The sequence below is a fragment of the Chelonia mydas genome, chromosome 24 (genome assembly GCF_015237465.2).
Source record: "Chelonia mydas isolate rCheMyd1 chromosome 24, rCheMyd1.pri.v2, whole genome shotgun sequence".
Taxonomy (NCBI): Eukaryota; Metazoa; Chordata; order Testudines; family Cheloniidae; genus Chelonia; species Chelonia mydas.
The window spans coordinates 1,647,043-1,667,224 of NC_051264.2; the positions used below are offsets into that span (position 1 = coordinate 1,647,043).

A 20,182-nucleotide genomic window follows, 5' to 3' on the forward strand; every position below is an offset into this window, starting at 1 on the left:
GCCTGGGCATCTCTTTACCAGGACCTTGTTACCTGCAGTGTTATAACAGACTGTATGACTTTTGCAGTGCAGAGGGGAGGGATATTTCCTCCCCCTACCTGGGGAACACCCCCCATTGCTTTAGTCCAGGTCAGCGAGGGCTCCGGCCCCTTGTCCTCATGCCCCCTTTGGGTCCAGTTGGAGCTCCCAGCATTGCCCGCCCATGGTCCTGATCTGTGAGCAGGCCCTCCCAGCTGGGAAGGGGACTCAGCGCTCCCAGGGCCGGGGCTTTTGCAAGTAGCAGGAGCATGCCATTCCAGGGAGCTGCAGGGAGCGCCGGACGAAGTGCCACCCACGAAGGTCCGACAGCGCCAGGGGAGAAAGCCACCTCCTCCTTGGTCCCGAGAGCACAGCACTGGCCAGCCACGTCTCCATTACACACTGCCGAGTGGAGGCTGATTTACAGGCTCCTCCAGGCAGGTGCTTCAGAAACAACAGCCCCACCTGCCCATGCACCGGGCACCCTTCCCTGCCTGGCTGGGAGCAGAGCCTCGGGACGTGCATTGCTGGAGCTGCTGCCTAGGAAGCAGGGAGACATCAGCTGAACTGCCCCAGCACGGTCCAAGCCCTGGCCGGCACATCTCCAGTCTGAAAGAGGCCCAGGAAAGCTCAGAAGGTGCTGCCTGGTGCCGACACCACAGGACTGGGTATGAGAGAGACAGCGTCTGGACTCACGATGCCCAGCGTGATGTCAATAGGGAAGGAGCCACAGGCTGGCTCAGCTCCTGGGGGTCATGGGAAGGCGGCGAGAGGTTTTGCCAGCCCAGAGTAAAGCAGCAGGGAGAAGAGGTCTCTGTTCTGCCCAGCTGGGGGCCAGAGTCTGCCGCACAAGACGAACGGCTGCTGGTGACTGTTTAAGCTGCATTCGCGTTCACCTCCCAAGTATGGCACCCTACCTCATTCCCCGCCCCGCCGCCCCCACACAGCCACGCCCACCTCCACCCCTGGGTGAGGGGGGTCCTACTCACTCAGGATGTTGAGCACCGAATCTTTTCGGAACATCACCAGGTTCCCCATCATGACGTGACACACCAGCTCCTGCAGCTGGAAAGCAGAGCACAGCGGGGTAAGTGCAGGAAGGCCTGGAGCTGGAGGGGGGTGTCAAAGAGCCAGAGCGCTGTGTGCCCGAGGGGGCCAGGCCAGCATGACGTTAACCCTGGAGTGGTGGGATTTCCCAGCAGCAGCAGGTGGTGCGGCAGTCAGCTGCGGGGGACGGTGCTCGCCTGGTGCAGCACCATCAGCCCTGGCCGTACAGAGATGAGCCCTGGAGAGCCCAGCTGGCAGGAAGCAGCAGAGGACCTGCAGCCCCAGCACGGCCCATCTGGCACACACGAACGGCCCCACAGCGAAAGCAGGGATCCAGCCGAGCGCAGTGGAAACCTTCCCGAGCGCAGGTGGCTCGTAAATCAGAGCCGTTCTAGGCAGCTCCAGGGAGACCCAAGAGAGCTTCATGGTTTCACACCTCAACCCCAGGCGGTGCAGAGCCAAGGGAGCCGGCCTGCTGCACAGAACATGGCAGATACCAGCAGGGGTGAGGGGGATCAGCAGTTGCGGGAGGGAATGAGACCCACAGCTGGACCCCAGGGCACGGCGGGAATCAATCACACGTCGTTCCCGCTCTCAAGGGCTGGGTCCCCGCTAGGTGCAGACAGAGAGGGGCCTCCAGCCCAGCCCGAGGGGCCACATGGACCCCGCCCATTTTGTCTGCAGCAGGAACCCACGGGAACACTCACACACAAGCACATGGGCAGAACCTGGCCACGGACAGCGGCTCACGGTCCGACTGCAAGTCGCCCTTCCCTTAGCCCCACTTACAGCAAGCTGCCAGCACGACTCCCCGGCTCCTCTCCCACCCCCTCTCCCCGACTGGGGCAAGAGCCTGCTCCTCTGCCATGCCTGCAGTCTCCCCCTACGCCTCACGCGCTTGCTGCTGATGCCCCTTCTCCCCATGCTATCGCTTGGCTCCGCACAGTGGTCCGGGAAAGCTGCTCTCCAAAGACAAAGGGCTGCAGCTGGTCGCAGCCATGGCCCTGCGGCCTCCTAGGAGAGCCAAGAGCGCTCCCGCCTCTCCCCGCCTGCCCCTTGCTGCGTTCGTGTCTGTCAGAGGCCCTGTCTGTCGTGTTACGAATCCCCGTCGGCTGGGAGGTTTCTCAGTGCTGAGTTCCAAGGGAGAGGCCAGGACTCTGCCTGCCAGGCTGCCTTCGCAGACAGGTTGGGCCACCCAGGGACTGCAGGGAAACAGATGAAGCGAGCAGGGAAGAATAAGAGGAAGGGATGAACGAATTGGACAAGGGAGGGGAGAAGAAATGCGACCACCGTGTGCTGGGAAAACAGGGCTGTGCTTTGCAGACAGCGACGGAGCCCACAAGCAGTGTCAGGAGCCAGTCGAGCCGAGCCACAGGAGGGTCGGGCACCATGACTCAAGCCTTTCCCATACCTGATACCATCTAGCTGCCCGCCAAGCAAAACTCCCTGGCTGAAGCGCCAGCCCCGCTGCAGCTGGGAAAGGCAGAGCTGGCCAGGAAAGCAGCTACCGAGCCATTTTGAAAACTCAGCTGATGTATAAATAGGGCAAGTTCCAGGGCTATCAGCAGATCGCGCTCCAGACGCACCCAGACAGCAGAAGTATTCAGCGCCTGGCTCTCGCCAGCGACTGCGCCCACCTCCCTCTCCCCAGCCGGCCTCCCATGGACTATTTTTGGGTTCTTCTGAACTGATGTCATGGCAACTCCTGAGCGTTGCTGCTGGGAGAGGGTCTCCAAGCAGGGCTCAGCTCTCTGGATTGTCACATCAGTATGGGGGAAGCCAGCTCTGGCCAGGGGTGAGCACGGCCCGGGCCCAAACCCAACCAGAATGGGCTCCCCCAGCCTGCGGCTGCCTGGAGCGATGGTCTCCCAGCAGCACTGCCCCCCCAGCGCTGCTGCATGGGACCCGAGTTGAGTCAGTCAAGTCGGTTCCCATCTCCCAGCCACGTACTGCTGCAGCCTGCGTTGGGAGGGGAGCGGCACCAGGAGGTGGCAGGGATGCAGACCACGCGGCCTAGGCCTCATCCAGGCGGCGGCGAGGGGAAGGAGCGGCAGCTGGGCCATCTCGTTGCGGATCATGGGCCCCGGCCGGCTGGGGGGACCCTGACCCAAGGCTACGGCGACCTCTCTCTGGTGCGCGGAAACATCCTGGCGTCTGCAGCACAAGCTTGTGTGCCAGCGCCCCAGTGCTGTGGGGCGAGAGCCGCCTGCTCCTCACGCAGCGCTCACCAGCCAAGCGGAGGCCCCACGGCCTGTCGCTCACAGCGCTAGGAAGGGCTGGCTGGGGTACCACATTTACCAGAGCTCCCACGGGATCTATGGGAGGCTTCCAACAGTCTCCTATGTCTCGCCCCTTTGGGGGACTCCCCTTCGCTCAGCTCTCCTCTCACGGGAGGGTTAGCTCTGCGGCAACCTTCTCCTCCCGCCCCCTCACCCGCCGTTCCCACACAGCTGCAGCTCAACTGGGATCAGAACATATCCAGCCAAATCCCTCTCCACGCTCCCACCCCCGCCTCCCTGCAGCAGCTCCAGGCCTTGACAATCCCTTGAAGGACGTGGCTTGGATTTAACAGACCGACCCTGCAAGCTGCGGCCCGGCCCCTCAGGGAAATGAGGCAGCCCCGTGGATTCAGAACAGCTGCTACAGAGCCCAGGACTCTGCCCCTCCCGACAATGAAGGGGTGCAAAAGGCTCCCCAGGAGATGGCAGCTGGCTCCCAGAATGATACATCCCGCCTTGCCTCTCTGCAGCTCCATGCTGAGCTCAGCCCATGTGCTCCTGGTACAGAGAAGGAGACAAATGCTGCCCTTCCCTGCCTCAGTTCTGAGAGCTGGCGCTCCTCCCCGCCAGTGCAGAGCCCCCGCTCCTACCTGGGCCGAGTCTATGACGGCGACAATCATGTTCAGCAGCTCCCCGCTCCGGAGGGTCTCGTCGGGGAACTGGAAGAGTTGCAAGCAGAGCAGGGGCTCAGGAGAGGAGCCCAGGGAGAAGTGGACTTGCAGCCTTGAGAGGAGCAGGGGGAGAGATCGCCCCTGTCCAAGGACAATGCAGTTACCCCACATTCATGCCCTGCAGTCAGCTGGGCTGGATGTTGCTCCTGTGCAGACCAGGAGCTGACTGGACCTGCACGAAACTCTTGGGGGCCCTGGCTGGCTCACGGGTCCAGGCTGAGGCTGAAAGAGACCGGCACCCCGACTCACGGCAGCATCGCCCCACCTTGCACCCAGGGGAGAACGCTGCCTGTGTCCCTCCCTGAGCAGAGCAGGGGGCGCTCCAGGCCAAGGGACGGCCAGCAGGAAGGGGTTAGCAAAGCAGCGGGGCAGGGCTGAGAGACAAGCTGATCCTTTTGTCTGGGTTTGCACAGAATGGGAGGCAGGTGGGTTCGCTCACCATTAAATTCTGCAAACCAGGCCCCGGGAGAGCACAGAGGCTGCAGAGCATGGCTCAAAGGAGCTCTCCCAAGGAGCAGCTAACGTCAACCCTGGCCGCGCTGACCCGAGCAGACATGCGGCTGCCTGGGGAAATCAGCTGGGCCAGAGGCGTCTCGTTAAGCCCCATATTTCCCCTACATCTGCTAGTGTCACAGCCTTTCGTTTGCTCCAGAGCTCCCAGGCAGTGTGTGTGTGTGTGTGTGTGTGTGTGTGTGTGTGTGTGTGTGTGTGTGTGAAGTTGCAGGGAAAACACACCACAAGGAAAGGGCAGAAGTGAGCGGGGCAGATAGCGGGTAGCAGCAAGCAATCCTGGCACGGCTCAGAGGCCCTGGCAGCTTGATGGCAGCTGGCCCACTGATTCAAGGCAGCTGTGCCCGAGTGGTGCTGGCCATGGCCCTCTCCGGAGTGGAGTGGGTCTGACCCCAGGGTGGACAGGGCCTGAAGATCTGAGCAGACACACTGGCCCGCAGCAGCCCTGCGGCACAGGATTCACACAAGGGGTTTTCCTTGGTTGTCATCACAAGTGCGGGGCCCCCTTTCTGAGCATGCTGGGGGAGGGGCGCTGCACAGGGAAGTGACTGAGGGACAAGACCCCTCCCCAAGGTTTGTTATTTTCCATATTTTTTCTCTCCTCTCCCTTGGCCACATTTCACCCCCCGTTCACGCCCCCCTCCCCACAGAACAGCGTGGGCTGGACTCTCCCCAGGCTGGTCCCTTCCTAACGCCCAGCAGATGTTCCTGACCTGTCAGCCAGCAGGGGGCCGGGGTGGGGGCGATCAGCTTGCTCCTCCCAGGGAATTAAAAAGCACACTCAAAAACGTGACCCGTGTCAGTTTCAGCGTGTCAAGTTACCCCGCTGAATGCTGAGCCAGAGCTCCCTGCAGCACTGGAGCAGGATGCTGGGTGGATTCCAGCCCCGTGGTTTCTCACCCTCTGCTCCTTGGGATCAGCTCAAATGAATGACTGCAGCCTCAGAGTCTAGGGATTGGAGCCAAGAGCCAACCCCCCATCATCATCCTGGCAGGGGAAAGGCAACTGCTGCACTGGCCAAGCCTGGGATGAGCCGTGTGAACCAAGCCTGAGCCCCACCTAGCTGGCACAGACGTGGGGCCATGCAGAAGCCCGGCTCCCCTCTCGGATACTGACTGTCCCATGGAATCCCACAGAACAGACCAGCTCTGCTGTGCTGCTGAGCGACAGAAGTAACAGCTTGGAGCTCCCACAGCCGAGCCCCGCAGAGACGCCTGCTTAGGACCACAAGCTGGCTGACAGCAAGGACATGGGGACAGGCCAGGAGAAAACTCGCTCCCTGGGTTCAGAGTGAAAAGGAAGTCAAGGCCTGAACACTGCCCTAGAGAACGTGCGACAGGGACCAGCCAGGGGACCAGGGACTTGCAGCTTGGCAGGTTTTCACCTTTCTGTGGCTAGACTTGGTTGGGAAAGGCCAAGGAGGGAAGTGAGCCTTCCTAACTAGCTTCCACTTCTACAGCACCTTTACCCACACCACTCGCAAACCTTGCCAAGTGTAAGCAAGCGATTTACCCGTAGCTGAAATGCAGCCACTTCTGGGGCGTAACATGGCAGCTGCTAACAGCCAAACAACACAGAGTAAGACAGGAAGTGCAGAACAGAACTGTGTCTAGTTGGAAAGTTTCGGGAGTGCAAGATTAACACCCTGATATCTATGAAAAGCACCAGGGGATTTCACGCATGTGGGAGCCGTCAGGACTCTGACTGAAGGTCTAGTTCAAACAGCAGCGCTCCTGCAGGAACACTGAGCCCTCTCGCTGCACCGGGCGTGGCTCTGCAGTTGAGAGAAGACCATTCCCTACCGACTTGCCAGCACCTCTGTTTGCAGCCCCTATCCAAGCACCCGGCGGATGAATTATCCCGTGTGGCCCAGGGCTGCCTTGGCCCCGCTGACCTAACAAGATCCTAGCTCAGGCTGCCTCATGCCCCTGAGCTAACCGGGATGACCTGCAGCGGAGACCTTGGGGGGCCCCCCACCCGGCCTGGGTTCTCACCTCGGTGTATATGGATGGGGTGAGGTAACAGAGCAGCCGCACGTCATCCTCCTGGCAGGCCTTCATGTCCATCATCAGGCAGGTGTGCAGGTCCCCCAGCTGCGTGGCCTGGGCAAACGACTCATACAGGTTCATCTTCCCTGCTGCTGCTTTGCTAGAGGGGCCACAGGGCAACATGAGTGAGCTGCCCCGGGGAGTGGACTCCAGGGAGGGATTCTGTCTGGCTGCTGCTTGGGGCTGGGCGAGGAGCAGCTCGACTCAGCCCCGCAGAAGGCTCTGCCTGCGGACGAGGCTGCTCAGCAGGGGTTGGGATGGGAGGGGAGGAAGGGCCCAGGACGAACCCAACACGAGCTGAACTGCAAAGACAAGAAGCCCCTGCAGCCGCCTGGCTGGGCGGGAATCCCCGCAGCACGCTCCCCGGGTGACGGCAGGATTGTTTAGTGAGAGCCAGCCGCACAGCACTCCTAGCCGGGCCCACGATGGACACAGCCTGCCTCTGGCCTGCCCGGCCGCCCCTACCTTGCTCTCAGGTAGTAGAGAAGATGGTAGCCAATCTTCGGCTGTTTCTGATAGAGCTCAGACAAGAGATCCAGCAGCAAAGAGAAACTGCTATTGTCTTCCTGCATCTGGCAGAGGTTCCTGCGGGGGGGCAGGGCGGGAGGAGAACAGTTACATTCAGATGTGAGAGACCCCTGTGCCGAGCTGGCACAGGGAACCCCGATTCCTGGTCCTGCACGGTCCACAGGGCTGATCTGGTAGGGGAGGTCTTACCCCGCTAGGACACTGTCCCCCCCAGGGTGGCTGCTGGCATGCGGCACAGTGCCTGGGGAGACTCAGGGCAAGGCCTGACTCGTAGGAAGAATCTGACATTGTGCAGAGCAGGGAGGAGCTGGGATTTCAAGGCCTTGTTTGAAAACTCCTCACTAAACAGGATCCACGGAGCTAAATTCCCCCCGTGGTGAAGGGCTGAGGGGAGGCGATGGGACTGGAGACTCCACGGTGCTCACCCCCTGCCCCCAGAAGTCCCCACTCAGAGGGAAAGGGCTATTAGGACACAGCTGCTGTTTAATCACAGCTCCAAGAGTCAGGAATCCCTGGGCTGGCATCACTGCAGCTTAAGGAGGCATCTTCAACAGCAGGTAACTAGCGCAGATGCAGCCTTGGGTCAGCAGTGGCCCAGGATATCGCCACTGTTCAGCTGCCATTCGCGGCCGTGAGCTGGAGGCTTGGCCCAAGCGCTCCGTGACACACACTGCCACGCGGCATCCTCTTCTTGGGTGCCTCTGCATGGCCTTCTGCAGACAGCGCCTGGAGCTGTCCTGGCCTGAGGAACGTGGCACGTGGCACGTGGCAGGAAATCCCTACAGTCCTGGGATACAAGGGGGCAGAGAGCAGCAGTGACCGTATTAAACCCAGCTGTGCAGAGTTCAGCTAGAATTGTGGGAGACACCAGAGAAAACCCTAACCACGGTCAGTTAAAACTCAGAAAGACTCACCTAAATATTAGGTAAAGCGGCTTCCCCACCGATTCCTCCAGAGACCTGCATGGAAAGTGCATCGTCAGCCGGCTGGCCATGACAACTTGGCAACCGTCACCTGGGGCTAGAGGAAGCTAACAGTCTAATACACTGCCCTTCAAGGGCACCTCACTGCCCTCCCAAGCATTCCGGGTCTGACCGTTGGCACCCCTGGCCGGTGGAGTAACCCCCATCGAATGGGCACAGAGAGGGGAGGTGCTAGAGGCCACTGGAAGAACAGGGAATAGAACCCAGGACTCCTGACTCCTACAACCAGGGGGAAGACTAGGGAATTACCGGCCCAGCCTAGGAGGTGGCAGGTGGGGTACTTGGATCTGGGGTCCCCAGGCAGCAAGAGTTGGGGGACTCCCAGTGGTGTGGTGCTAACTGCCACATGTCGCTCATGCTAAGCAGCGTGGTGGGGGGTGGTACGTGGTGCACTCGGGAGAACGGTCTCATTCAAGCCCTGGGTGCTGCAGCTGTCTGCTCCGCCTTTGTGCCGTTTGCGACAGCTCCGGCGGCGCACGCTGGGCCAGACACCGACGGGGTTTCCTCTGCTCCATGAAGCTGGGGCCTGTGGAGCAGTCAGTGGGAGCAGCGGAAGTTATAGTGGGAAAAACCCAACTGCCAGCGTGAAAGGATGAGACCGAGAAAAATAAATCCGTACTCCTCTGTGATTTCTTCTGGCAAGACCTCCCCGCGGAAGTGAGCCTTAAATAGCTCCTGCAGGCAGGATGCTAGGACGGATAACTGCTCTGAGTCAAAGTCCTCCTGGGGGAAAGAAAGGAGGAAAAAGAGAAAAAGTCACTTAAACGAAGCGCCATCTCTGATCGTCACCCACCAGCTCAGGTCCAGTCGCAAGGGGCAGGGGGAGGGCCTGGCACTGCGGTACATGGCAAGACATACTGGCTGCTGGGAACTCGTGGCCTGAGTGCCACCAGATCCATTCTGTTGCCAAGGCACAGTGACAAGAGCCGGCTGTCAGAGCTGGTTACCAGTGAGACGAGCCCCTCACAGACGCCTGGGTCTGCAGCACTTCACAATCACTGCAAGACACTCAGCCACTAATGGCTGGTAATCAGGCCACCGCTGCAAACGGCGACCGGAAACGGAGCCACGCAGCGGGCAAGAGGACTCTCCAGTCCTGCACGGGCTCAGCACACCGGGCTCTCGAACGCAGCCTCCCTGAGTAGGTCAGAGACGTGGCCTGCAGATGCTGCAGTGGGCACTGGCATGGAGCCCTGTGTGCTGAAGGCGAGGGGGAGGAAATCTGCCCCATTCAGGACGTGCTAGGTTCCTAGCAAGCGGCCAGCATGACCCCGGGCTGGCTGAGGCCCCTTGGGAGCTCCTTTGGGCTCTCACCCAGACGTGTGCCCCAAGCCCAGCACTATCAAAGCAGGGGGGGATCTATCATGTGGACCCTTGAGATAAGCAAAACTGACAGGACGCCCCCTTGGCTCAGCGCCCAGGGCATTCGCCGTAACTAGCATTCAGGGTGGTAAATACGCCACTCTGAGAAGCAAGCTGTTCAAGCACTGCCAGTGTGCCCGTCACAAGGGCATCTGGGCCCTAGGCTGCCTACCCTCACCTCCCACACAGTGCAATCCCCCCAGCCTCTGGCTGCGTGCCCGGGGCCCCCGCGTTGCTCTGCGGGACCGAGACACCTTCACACAGGCCTGCTTCCCCCACAGGACGGTGCTGCTTCCAGGAGGTCTTTGCTTAGTCACATTTCCAAGGGGAAACGTGATTGCGTGGATCACGAGCGACATCTCCGAGGCCCACCCCCCAGCTGCTCTCATGTCACCCAGCCCGTGGTAGAGCGTCGCGTCCGGCTCTGTGCAGCTACCTCCAGGACTTGATCCACAATTTCCTGCATGACCTCACACTGGGCTTCCGTATCGCTGCAGCACAAAAACAAGAGGCAATCCAAGTTACAGCGGGAGATAGCGAGAGTGGAGACAATGGTGCTTTGTACCCAGCCGGCTCTGCGCAGGGGCCCAAAGGACCCCAGAGCTGGAAGGGGGAGTTTCAGAGGCCCTGCTCCGGCACGGGCAGGGAGGCGTGCCTACAAGCGCACACTGCAGAGGCCAGCAGGGAGAGAACATGCTACACTGCTACAAGACCTAGCTACAAAAGCATTCTGGACGCTTTATGGAAAGGCATACAAATGAGCTGACTAACAGCGTAAGACTAAATGCACTTAAAGCTGCCAGCGAGATCAGCACGCCGAGCCTGGGTCTGGGAAGCAAAGAGCTTCATCAGCCTGCTTGAGATGGAGCTAATTCCAAGGACGCTGAGGTCAAAAGGAAAGACAGAGCATTCTGCAGGGCGTGGGGACAGAGGGAAGGGAGCTGCTCTCCCAGGGGTGCCCTGGGCACTGTCCCTGAGACAGAGGGCTATCTGGGACCCGGACCGGCCAGTATCTGCAGCGATTGGGGAGCAATACCCCCAACGGCCAGCACGCCCAGCTAACCAGGGAAAAATCAAACCTCCCACCATGGCACCTCATCTGCATGGAGGATTGCAGGAGCCTTTCACCGCCTGCCCCGGGTTCCTAAGCCCCGGATGCCCTGCAGCGGTTAGGACACGTGGGCGGGGGGGATAAACCCAGGCCCGATGAGGCAGGTGCTGCCCACAGAAGAAAAACCAGCACAGCTGGCACTAACCAGCTCCCTAGGGGCACCAAGGATTGCGCATGGCCCTGGAGACAGGGAGCAGGCTCCAGGCACGACAGGAGAGCACTGAGGCGGCCCCTGTTCTTGGGACAGAGACTCCAGGGTTCTCAGCCAACATCCCTTGCTGCCTCCCACAGAGAGTGGCTCCGAGACGGTTGCTCTGATGTGACTGGACAGGACCCCAGTGCCTGAGGGAGACCCCTCGATAAAAGACAGCTCACAGACTTGACCCCCACACCTCCTTCCGACAAGCCCTCCATCGCAGAGGAGATAAGTGCCCCACAAGGGCTTCTGGTTCAAGTGTCTGCAGCGTTGCCTCGACAGGACTGGAGCATCCCGCATGCTGCTGCATGCGGAGACCGACACAGAACAGAGAGCGACTGGCCAAGACCCACCTTCCCTTCTGCAGTAACAGGACTTTATCCTTCAAAGACTCATCCAGCTGGTCCAGGAAAGGGGTGATGTCAACGGGCTCCTCAACGATGGTTTCTTTGATTGGATGGAACCTGAATTCCCTCTTCTTCCCTGCAGTGGAGAAAACAACTGAGGTTTAACCGAGCTGCCTGTGTGTCGGGGTCTGTAACGTGCTGGCACCACCGCAAACCTGAGAGGTGGGCACCAGCCACCAACCAGACCCAAAGGAAACCACCGTGCCACCCGTGCTCAGAGCGGGACTGCTGGATACAGGCGCACGCCACGTTCAGCAGGGTACGAGGTGTTACGACACCGCGGGTGGGAGGTGGGACCTGGATCCCAAGGCATTCAGAGCTGGGGCTCTGGGTCAGGCCCATCCCCAAATACTGGCACTTTGCTGGTTATCCAAAGACCCCCAGGTGCTTTATTAAGTCAGAAGCCTCGCAACCCCTAGGGTAGGTAAAGGGGAGTGCTCAGAGATTGGTAAACTGAGGTATCCCGGCTGCCCCTCACCCATACACCGTTCAGCAACGTGCCCCAAGTCACAGTGTGCAGCGGTGGCGTGAGGGACAGAGCCCAGGACTCCCAGCGTCCGGCTCTAATCGCCGAAGGCCGCAGCAGAGATGGTACATCATGGAGCTGTGAGGATCAGATGGTCCAAGGGAACTGATCGCACTTTCAAGCTTCCTGTGTGTGGGGATTTGGGGCCAGCATGCCCAGCGCTCTGTGGGGCACCAGCCTGCAGCACGGCAAAAGGCAACCGGCTCATTCTCAGCCTGGGCTGCCCCACCCCTCTCTCTCAGGACCCCGCCCCACCCCAACACATCTCTCTAATCAGAGCGCTGGGGAGACGGCAGAACTGTTCCACCAACGGCCAGCAGAAGAAATGATCCCAGGTGCCTGCAGCTTCTGAGAGCAGCAATTCTGGCCTCCAACAGACCAGCCAGCCCATGGCCCAAGTCCAGATTCCCAGAGAGGCCTGCCGCGCGTGTAACAAAAACCACATGTGCAAGCCTTTGTCAGGGCCGGAAAGGGCTGCCTGAGAAAGGAGCGAGCCGGTTCCCCAGCAAACAGCGCACCACGGCTCGGCCCAGCCTGGTTCCCATTTCAGCGGGAGGCTCAGAAGCCAGTCAGAGCACTCGAGCCTGAGCCAGGAGGGCCTAGGAAAGCCTCCAAGGAAAGCGGAGGAAATGCTAGCCCTGGGGACGCTAAGACTCAGGAAACAGGGACCCCAGGAGCCCGGGCCCATGTGACCTTCCCCAGAGCTTGCAGGTGTCAGCTTCCCGGCACTGGTTAATGACTGCAGAGCGCTCGGTAAATGCCCAGGGCCCCCTGCACAGAGCAGCAGCTCTGCCCCCCGTGCCCTGTTTGCAGGGACAGATTTGCCCTGGGCTCAGCGACTGTGCTGTTTGCAGGGAGAAGTGGCTTTCTGGGAACCGTGCTCACGGCTTGTTCTCAGGGCCAGGTCACTGGGAAGGAAAGGAACCAGTGAGTGCGCTGTGGAGACAATGGTGCGCATAGAGGCCGCTAATTGCACTGAGTAAATACAGCAGCACTTGGAGGGCATTACTGGCCAATTCCTGGTGCAGGTGGCCCTGCTGTCCACAGCCTTCTCACCTTTGCTATTCAAGTCCTCTTCATCATCACTAAAGGCAGCTTCGGCATTGTCATAGCAACTGTCATCCTTGTCAGACATGTGATTGTCCATTTCCATGGAAACTGGCTCCTCAATTTTGACTGCAAAAATGAAGGCACAGGAGTCAGAATGGGAGCTGGGTTACCCTGGCCGTTCATAGCGCCCTGCGGGCAGGGCAGAGTCCTGGGGCCAGGCCGCAGCTCTCTGGGAAGAGGGCAGTGCTGGTGAGAGACCCTGCAGTTTACCTGGGGGTGCTCCCAACCCAGGGACACTATTTCGAAGACCCACACAGAGCACAGAAGTTTTCTTAGGTACTGGCATCATGCACCACCCTTCCTGCTTAGCCATCACCCAGGCCAGCAGGAGAACCCGAGGCCAGTCCTGGCTGGCAGTGCCCAATGAGACGCGAGGCACAGTGGAGTCCAGGGCAAAGGGCTGGCAGTGATGGGCACCCAAGTTTGAAAGCTTTGACCCAAGAGCTTGGCTTTCAGCAGTGCTGAGCTCCCGCAGCTCCCATGGCATTCAGCTGGTCTCTGGGGCTTGGCACCTCTGAAAATTGCTTTTGGGTTCCTAGATTCATGGCTGTAAAGCTCCAGCCACCCAGTGTAGAGCTCCCTCAGTGAGTCTGCAGCTCCAAGAGCCATGACCTGGCCAGGAAAGCTCCCTGCCCCGCCCAGCGAGAGGCGCTCTCCTGTAGGACCTGGGTGCTCTACCTTCGATAGGCGGTGAGGGTGAGCTGCAGAACTCCGGGAATTTCTCCCGCAGCATGGCACGGAGCTCCTTGTCCAGCTTGGGGTTGTCAAACAGAGGGGCCAGGGGTCTGCGTGGGGAGGAGTAAAGGGATGAGAAATGTCCAAGCCCAGATGCATTCCCCGATCCTGCCCATGAACCAAACCAGCTGGCTCCCCACACCTCCCACCTGGAACTGGGAGCCCAGAGCAGGAGTCCCCAGGCCCTGCAGCTGGTGGCAGAGGCCCAGGCTCCCTTGCCCTGGAGGAAGGTCAGACTTCAGTGCAGAAGAAGGATCAATTGGCACTGGCCCTTCCTGTCTGGCCGCTGGTCACCCGGCGTGCCTGGGGACACACGTCAGCTCTGATGCCCTGAGACCACTAGCTCGCCCCCGGGCACGCCCCAAGAGAGAATCGACTGCCCACACACTCAGAAAACTACTCCGGTGGGCATTTGCTGCTGGCGACCACCATCTGCTCCCAGGGCGGGCTGGGGAGGGGGAGGAAGGAGACAGTGCTGGTGTAACTGCTGCTGCGTTGCTGTAGCCCCATGGCCACCGAGTCCCCTGCCTTCAAGGGCAGGAGCGAAGAGCACAGGGAACAGCACTGGGTACTGGCTCTTCACAACTCTGCGCTGATCTCTGGCCACTTGGTTTGGCCTTCCAGCTTGGGGGACTCGAGTTCCCAGCCCCAGGCCCTGGCACAGACAGGTCTCCAGTTCTGGCAGCATCTCAGGATTGCTTCTGCCATGGACGCAATGGGTCCAGCCCAGCTCTGTCCCCCGACACTCGGCCAAAGCCACAGAGCTCTCTTGCCAGAGAGGCCTCATCCGGTCCGGCAGCATCCCCTCCCTGCCCCCCAGCAAGATCATTAGCAGCAGCCCATTCCCACCCCTGCTGCCTGCCCCTTGCTCTGTACTGAGGGCAGCATGCCCACCCCCTCGCACAGCTCCGCCCACCCCATCTCAGGGCCTTTCAGTCCCCACAGTGACAAACCGCACAGGAGCTCCCTCGTTAGGAACAAGCTGGCTGGTGGGGGGACGAGTCAGGGGCCTGGGGCTGGGTGTAGCCTCACTTCCACAAGACCGCTCTGCTGTGTGAGCTGCAGGCCTGGGATATCCCCCTTCCTGCCTATGGATCCGGTGGGGTTTGTAACTCCGCTCGGAGGGCAGGGGGCTCTCGCCAGGTGCAGGGGAACCCAGCTGCTGCTAACGGCTGCAATGTTTGCAGGCTGGCAGCAGACTAGGAAGGTACCTGCATGCGTGTTCATCTGGCAGCACAGTGGCATGTGCCTACTGGAGACATTTGTGCCCCCCCCGAGAGGGCGGGAGCTCATCTAACCCACCCCTGGCCTGAGCTGTGGATCTCAGGACCCTCGCTCCGGGGCAGGATAAATCCATGGCTGTGTCTTACGCCACAGGCCATAACCCAAATCAGTTCCCCTGCTCTGCGAGGAGCTGTGAGAGGTTTGTCTTTGCTAGGCGAGAGACAGACGGAGCCTGGGCAGGGCAGCTGTGACTGTATTGAACCGAATGACTCCTTACGCCAGGACTCGCTTCTCCACGATGTGGGTAAGGGAGTTGAACACGCCTTGCCGGACGTGAACCTCGAGCGGCGGGTAGAAGTTGGGAATGATCTGAAACGGGGGTGGAGAAAATAGAGTTAGTGCAGGTCCCCGAGCCCTCGGGCTCGTCCCGCTGTTTGGGAGGCCGCAGACCCAGCCCCGCCAGCCGAGGGGGGTTAGCAGCTTGTCATGAGGCCAGTTCACTGCCTGTCTGGAATCAAAGTGCCCTGGCCACATGAGCAGCAGACGAACACACCCCGTTGAACTGAGAGGAGGCAGCAGGAGAGGGTTTCACTCCCATCTCCCCTTCCCAACGCCCATGCCAGGTTAGTAAAGAGGCACTTGGCTGGGTGACTCTGCAGCGGCATATCCTGACCCCGTGTAGGAATTTGCCCCTCGCTGCTCTCGGCCGGTTTTACTGCAGAGCCGAGCATTTCGAGGGGCAGGCCCCTGGGGTCGGGAGTGAATCTGCAGAACAGGGAGTGGTGACGGTAGCGACAGGCAAACACCCACATAGGCTACGCTTGGCAAGTGCTCTTGTGGATCGTGGCCACGACAGCAGGCTGAGAGGGAGCATCAAACCCAGACATCCTGACCTTACCCACTAGAGCCCACTGCTTCCGCCAAAGGGCTGGGAACAATAGCCAGAGGGAGGCATTACTCTGAGCCTCTCAGGTACCCATTTCCCCCCTTTCCTTCTGCCCCGGGGCTGCCAGTGTGACAAAGACAGCTGCTCTGCAGCCCCGGGCTGGCCCCTCTCCACACCAGCTCCTTGGACTGAAAATACTTGGCGAGCTTTAGTGTGGAGACTCCATGGGCAAAGTTTGGCTCACTGCTGTGTCCACACGCCACATGAACCCAGCCAGCGCTGCCTGCCCCACCGGCTACCCAGCTGGGCACTTCGGCAGCTCTTCCACGATCCCCTCTAGGTTTTTACATCCTTCCCATCTCTAGGGGATGGAGCTTCAGCCTCCTCCTATCCCGACACCCCCTGGAGACAATACTCTCTGCAGGGGCTGAGCCTGCACTCCCTAACGAGGCGAGGCGTGGACAGTAAGGTTAATTGCACGCAAAGGGCAGGACAGCACAGAGCAGCCTCTCCAGCTGGATGACAGCTCCTGTAATTGCTGCCGGCCTCTGCTCTGGGGCTAAATGCAAACCCGGTGACCTGTGCTAAGATGCATTACTGCCACTAAATATTCCCAGGCACTGATGGGCAGTGCCAAGGCGCTGCCAGCCTCGGCAGCTGGTCAGATCACAGTGCAGTGAGGGGCCACAACTCAGATCTCTCAGAGGGAGCTCCCGGGAACCTTCACAGAATCCGGGTGACAGGCTGGGGGGACAACAGGGAATCCCCCCGCTCCAGTGACCAGACAGAATGGCAGCTCCAAGGGTGTCTGGACTGTGCCCTCCACCCCTCTGCATCCTTCCCCCACTGCTCTCCTCGCTGCCCCTTCACACCTCTCCAGCTGTCCCCTATGCTAAGATCAGCCTCCCACCCCATGGGCCAAGCACTAACCCCCTGCCTTCCCCCCTTCCCCAGTGCCTCTCCTGTACACCATCCTCAGGGGGCCTCCTGGGTCTGAGTCGTCACCCCGCTTGGGGCCTGAGTTTGCTTTAAGTTCTTGGGGCAGGGGCCTTCCCAATAGCCCCCCACTGAGCGGGGCTGGGGCTGGTTTCAGCAGAGGCGGGTGACGGCTCAGCCACACACCTGCTCGGCTGGTTTGCCTGCCCAAGGACATCGCTGTCAATGCAGTGAGGGTCCTCTCTGTCCTGTCAGTGGCTAGGAAAGGTCCCAGGGCGGGCAGGAGGTGGAACTGAACCTGTCAGAAGAGCTGCTTTCACAGCGGCCCCTTGCAAGCCCAGTCCCACTGTACCAGCCGGGCAGCACAGGTGCAGGGAGCTGGGGGAGGGTGTCTCTGCAGCTTACCCGGCACATGAAGTCCAGCAGCGTGGCTGTGATGGCAGGGTGGGGCTTCATGGAGTGATTCATCACCAGAATGGCCGGCTCTGGAAGGCAGAGAGCAGGAAACTGGTCACCCTTCACTCCACACTGAGCGCCAGCACTCCACGGGCCCCCGCTGAGAACGGGAGACACCGGCAGACGGGACATGCCCCATTTGGCTCCTATACACCCCAACCCCATTTGCACTCCCCACCTCCCTAGAGTGTGCGCTTCGGGTCCAAGCAGGTCCTGACCCGACCTAGGGCAGAGCAGTGCCATCTGCTGTCACTCCTGTCATTCCTGCCCTTACTCCAGTGGATCCCAGTGGCCCCCCACCCTGGGGCTCAAGTGGAAGGCTGTGTGATCAGCCAGCCAGCCAGCCTCTCTCCCTCCCCCACGCTCTGGCCCACACAGGCAGGGGTGCTCCTTGGCCAGCCACAGAGCCCAGGGGAGACGTCTGCTGCTGCAGGCATGGAAACCACCGCTCAAAGCGGCTCCATCAAAGCAGCTCTCGTGCCAGCTTGCAAAGCCTTGCAGGAGTTCAAACAGGGCCGGGGGGCGGAGTGGGGCTGTTTGGAGACAAGTTATCAGGCTCTAGCGAGCTAACAGACCCCGTTATCATGGCCCGCTTTGGAACTCCCTCCCTGACCGCTGTCCAAGTGGAGAGCTCCTGGCTTTGGCTGCAGGGGCCCGGACTCCGGAGAGGACTGGGCTGCACACTGCCAGGGGAGATAGATACCATCCTGTGCTCACCAGCCTTCCTACTGCTTTGTGCAGAGTAGAGGCCTGTGTCGAGGGGGCTCCTCCCCACAGACACTGGGCATGTGGGATGGGACCCACTTTGGGCTAGCTGCAGAGGCGCCTGTCCCTCTAGGAATGGACTGAAAACGAATGAACTCACTTCAGGCAGGGTCACGGAACCGCTGGGGACAGCTGTCAGTCCCTAACGAGGGAGAGGCGGAAGATTCCCTCTCCCAGGCCACCCCCCACCTGGCTCTGGGTTAGAGGCTCTGTGGAGCCAGGCCACTCTGGAAAGTTCAATATTGGCTTGGAAAGCAGGAGAGTTCAGCGCTGGGAGGGGGGGCAGGGAAAGAGGGCTGGTCCATTGTCCCCAGAGGAGGGCGGGGAGTCAGCGAGCACACGGTACCTATGTTCATGATGTTGTCCTTCTCGGGGCTGAAGAAGAGCCAGTCGTAGAACAGGGCAAGTTTGGCATTAGAAGCAGCAACGTTGGACTAGGGGATGAGAAGCCACGTGATCAGGATAGCAGCAGCGTTCCCCTGGCCCACGCCCCCACCTATCTTCCGCTGCCCCGGTTCTACCAGGCCCTGCCCCTGCCTTGTTTTAAAACAAGGAAGGGTGGCTGGAGCCAAGACTCCTGGGTTCTGTTCCTAGCTCCAAGGCTCTCATTCCGTTCTGCAGCCTTGGGCCCAGCACAGAGCTCCCCACTCTGGGAGCTGGGGGTCACATCCCCTCCCTCCCAAGGGGGTGGGAGGATTCAGGCTTGAAAAGTGCTTGGAGGTGAATGGTTCTGTGTTAATAACTGCAGCATGGGCCTGGGGCAAAGGCAACTGTTCCCTGCCCCTCCTCCCCAATCTCCACACCCACCCCGCCACCCAGGGGCCCAGAGAGGAGGCCTCGCTCTGCTTTGGGAGCGAGACGGCATTTCTACAGCCCCTTCCAGCAGAGGAGCTCCCAGGGCTTCCCCGGCAGGTCACTAACCTGATAGGGAAACTGAGGCAGAGAGATGACAGTGCCTGCCCAAAGGGCAGCCAGCAGCAGAGCTGACACTGCAGGTCAGATCTGGGGTCTATGGCCAGAGCTGCAGCTGGGGAATCCTGGAGGGAACGTGCCTGCTCTGAAGCTGCCTTCAGCCAGAGCTGAGACCCCCGTTTCCATCGGCAGCACGTCCAGCTGCACCTGACAGGGCCAGTGGGGCCAGGAGCTCTTTGCAGTCTGCTACCCCGCCTCCCCCAGGAGCGGCTCCGTGACCAGGCCCCACCAGGACAGGTCAATGGGTACATTTTCATTCCCATGTTCATTCTCTGCATCGCCCCCTTCGAAAGGATAATCATCTCCCCTCCAGCAGCTGTCCCATCATGGCTTGTGTCTGACATGCTCAATCCCGGCGCTGGCCAGGATAACAAACAGCGAGCAGCTGAGGGGAGAGGATGGTATGTTCCCGGCAGCGCTCTGGGCCTTACCAGCGTCTCACAGAGAGCCACACAAGTGCCTATTTGGGCAGGATCCCGCAACGCCCCTGGAGAAATGGCTGCTGGACTGTAGGCATGAATGAGGCTGGGAGTGGAGTGGGCAGTGCGGGTGACTTGCCCAAAGTTACACAGCAATGCAGGGGCAGAACCAGACTGAGAACTCAGGAGTCCGGAATCCCAGCCCTCCTTGCTGGGACACAGAGATCCAGCTTCCTTTTGGAAAATCCAACCCATGTCTCTGTCATGCACACTCCCCCAGCTACTTGCCCAGACAGCGATGAGCAGGCTGGGCTCTCTGATCAGCACTGGGTATGTTACCCCCTCCTCCCTGGTGCGTGGATGAGTCAGTGGGGGACATGGCCCTGCCCCACGCGCTTACCGTGCAGGTGGTGAGCAGCCAGCCAATGATGGCCCAGCGAGGGAGGATGTCGGAGCTCAGCACCTCGTTGGACGGATGGACCACCCCACAGATGTAGCGGATAAGGTCACAGCGTAGGGACTGGCTGTCTGGGGTGGACAGGTACTGCCGCTGGAACCAGTCCTGGTACCGCTTCTGCTGGCCAAACCGCACCTGGAGGGGGAGGAGAAACACAGGTAGGGGCAGACACATGGAGTCTGGTTCAGAGACACGAGTATCTGGGAGGACAGGCCTGGGACACAGAGCCTTCATTTCGGAGCTGCCTCAGTTGCAATCCAGTGGAGGCTGTGAGTGGCCAACAGTAGCTGCAGTGACTCTCCAGTACAAACAGCCGCCCCGCCCCCCTCCCCAAGCAGCATCAGCAGAAACCGAAGAACGAAAGGGCCCCAGAGAAACTCCAGCCACCATCCCCCATGCACCAAGGGCAGGTTTCTCCAACAGGAAGGACAGAACTGAGCTTTCTGCCAAGACACGCCCTGCGCCCCGATGCACCCTCCAGGACCCAAGTCCAGCACTCAGACCTTCGAAGTTCATTTCCTTCCCACAGCAAGCTG

The 20,182-nt window shown here is 60.4% G+C and overlaps 1 protein-coding gene across 2 annotated transcripts in view; it reads right to left on the reverse strand.

The window, feature by feature from the left end:
* INTS3 (integrator complex subunit 3) overlaps positions 1 to 20,182 on the reverse strand; it is a 69,732-nt gene that overhangs the window by 15,014 nt on the left and 34,536 nt on the right. Inside the window, exons 10-23 of one of the 2 annotated variants that reach the window (XM_037882740.2) lie at positions 19,590 to 19,781; positions 18,145 to 18,232; positions 16,983 to 17,062; positions 15,033 to 15,124; positions 13,475 to 13,581; positions 12,743 to 12,862; positions 11,107 to 11,236; positions 9,883 to 9,937; positions 8,704 to 8,807; positions 8,016 to 8,060; positions 7,039 to 7,158; positions 6,520 to 6,673; positions 3,935 to 4,003; positions 1,008 to 1,083 (exon numbers count right to left, since the gene is read on the reverse strand). In XM_037882740.2, coding sequence (XP_037738668.1) covers positions 1,008 to 1,083; positions 3,935 to 4,003; positions 6,520 to 6,673; positions 7,039 to 7,158; positions 8,016 to 8,060; positions 8,704 to 8,807; positions 9,883 to 9,937; positions 11,107 to 11,236; positions 12,743 to 12,862; positions 13,475 to 13,581; positions 15,033 to 15,124; positions 16,983 to 17,062; positions 18,145 to 18,232; positions 19,590 to 19,781 — 1,432 coding nt within the window. The remainder of the gene's footprint in view (positions 1 to 1,007; positions 1,084 to 3,934; positions 4,004 to 6,519; positions 6,674 to 7,038; positions 7,159 to 8,015; positions 8,061 to 8,703; positions 8,808 to 9,882; positions 9,938 to 11,106; positions 11,237 to 12,742; positions 12,863 to 13,474; positions 13,582 to 15,032; positions 15,125 to 16,982; positions 17,063 to 18,144; positions 18,233 to 19,589; positions 19,782 to 20,182) is intronic. The other variant, XM_037882741.2, reaches the window with a different exon arrangement.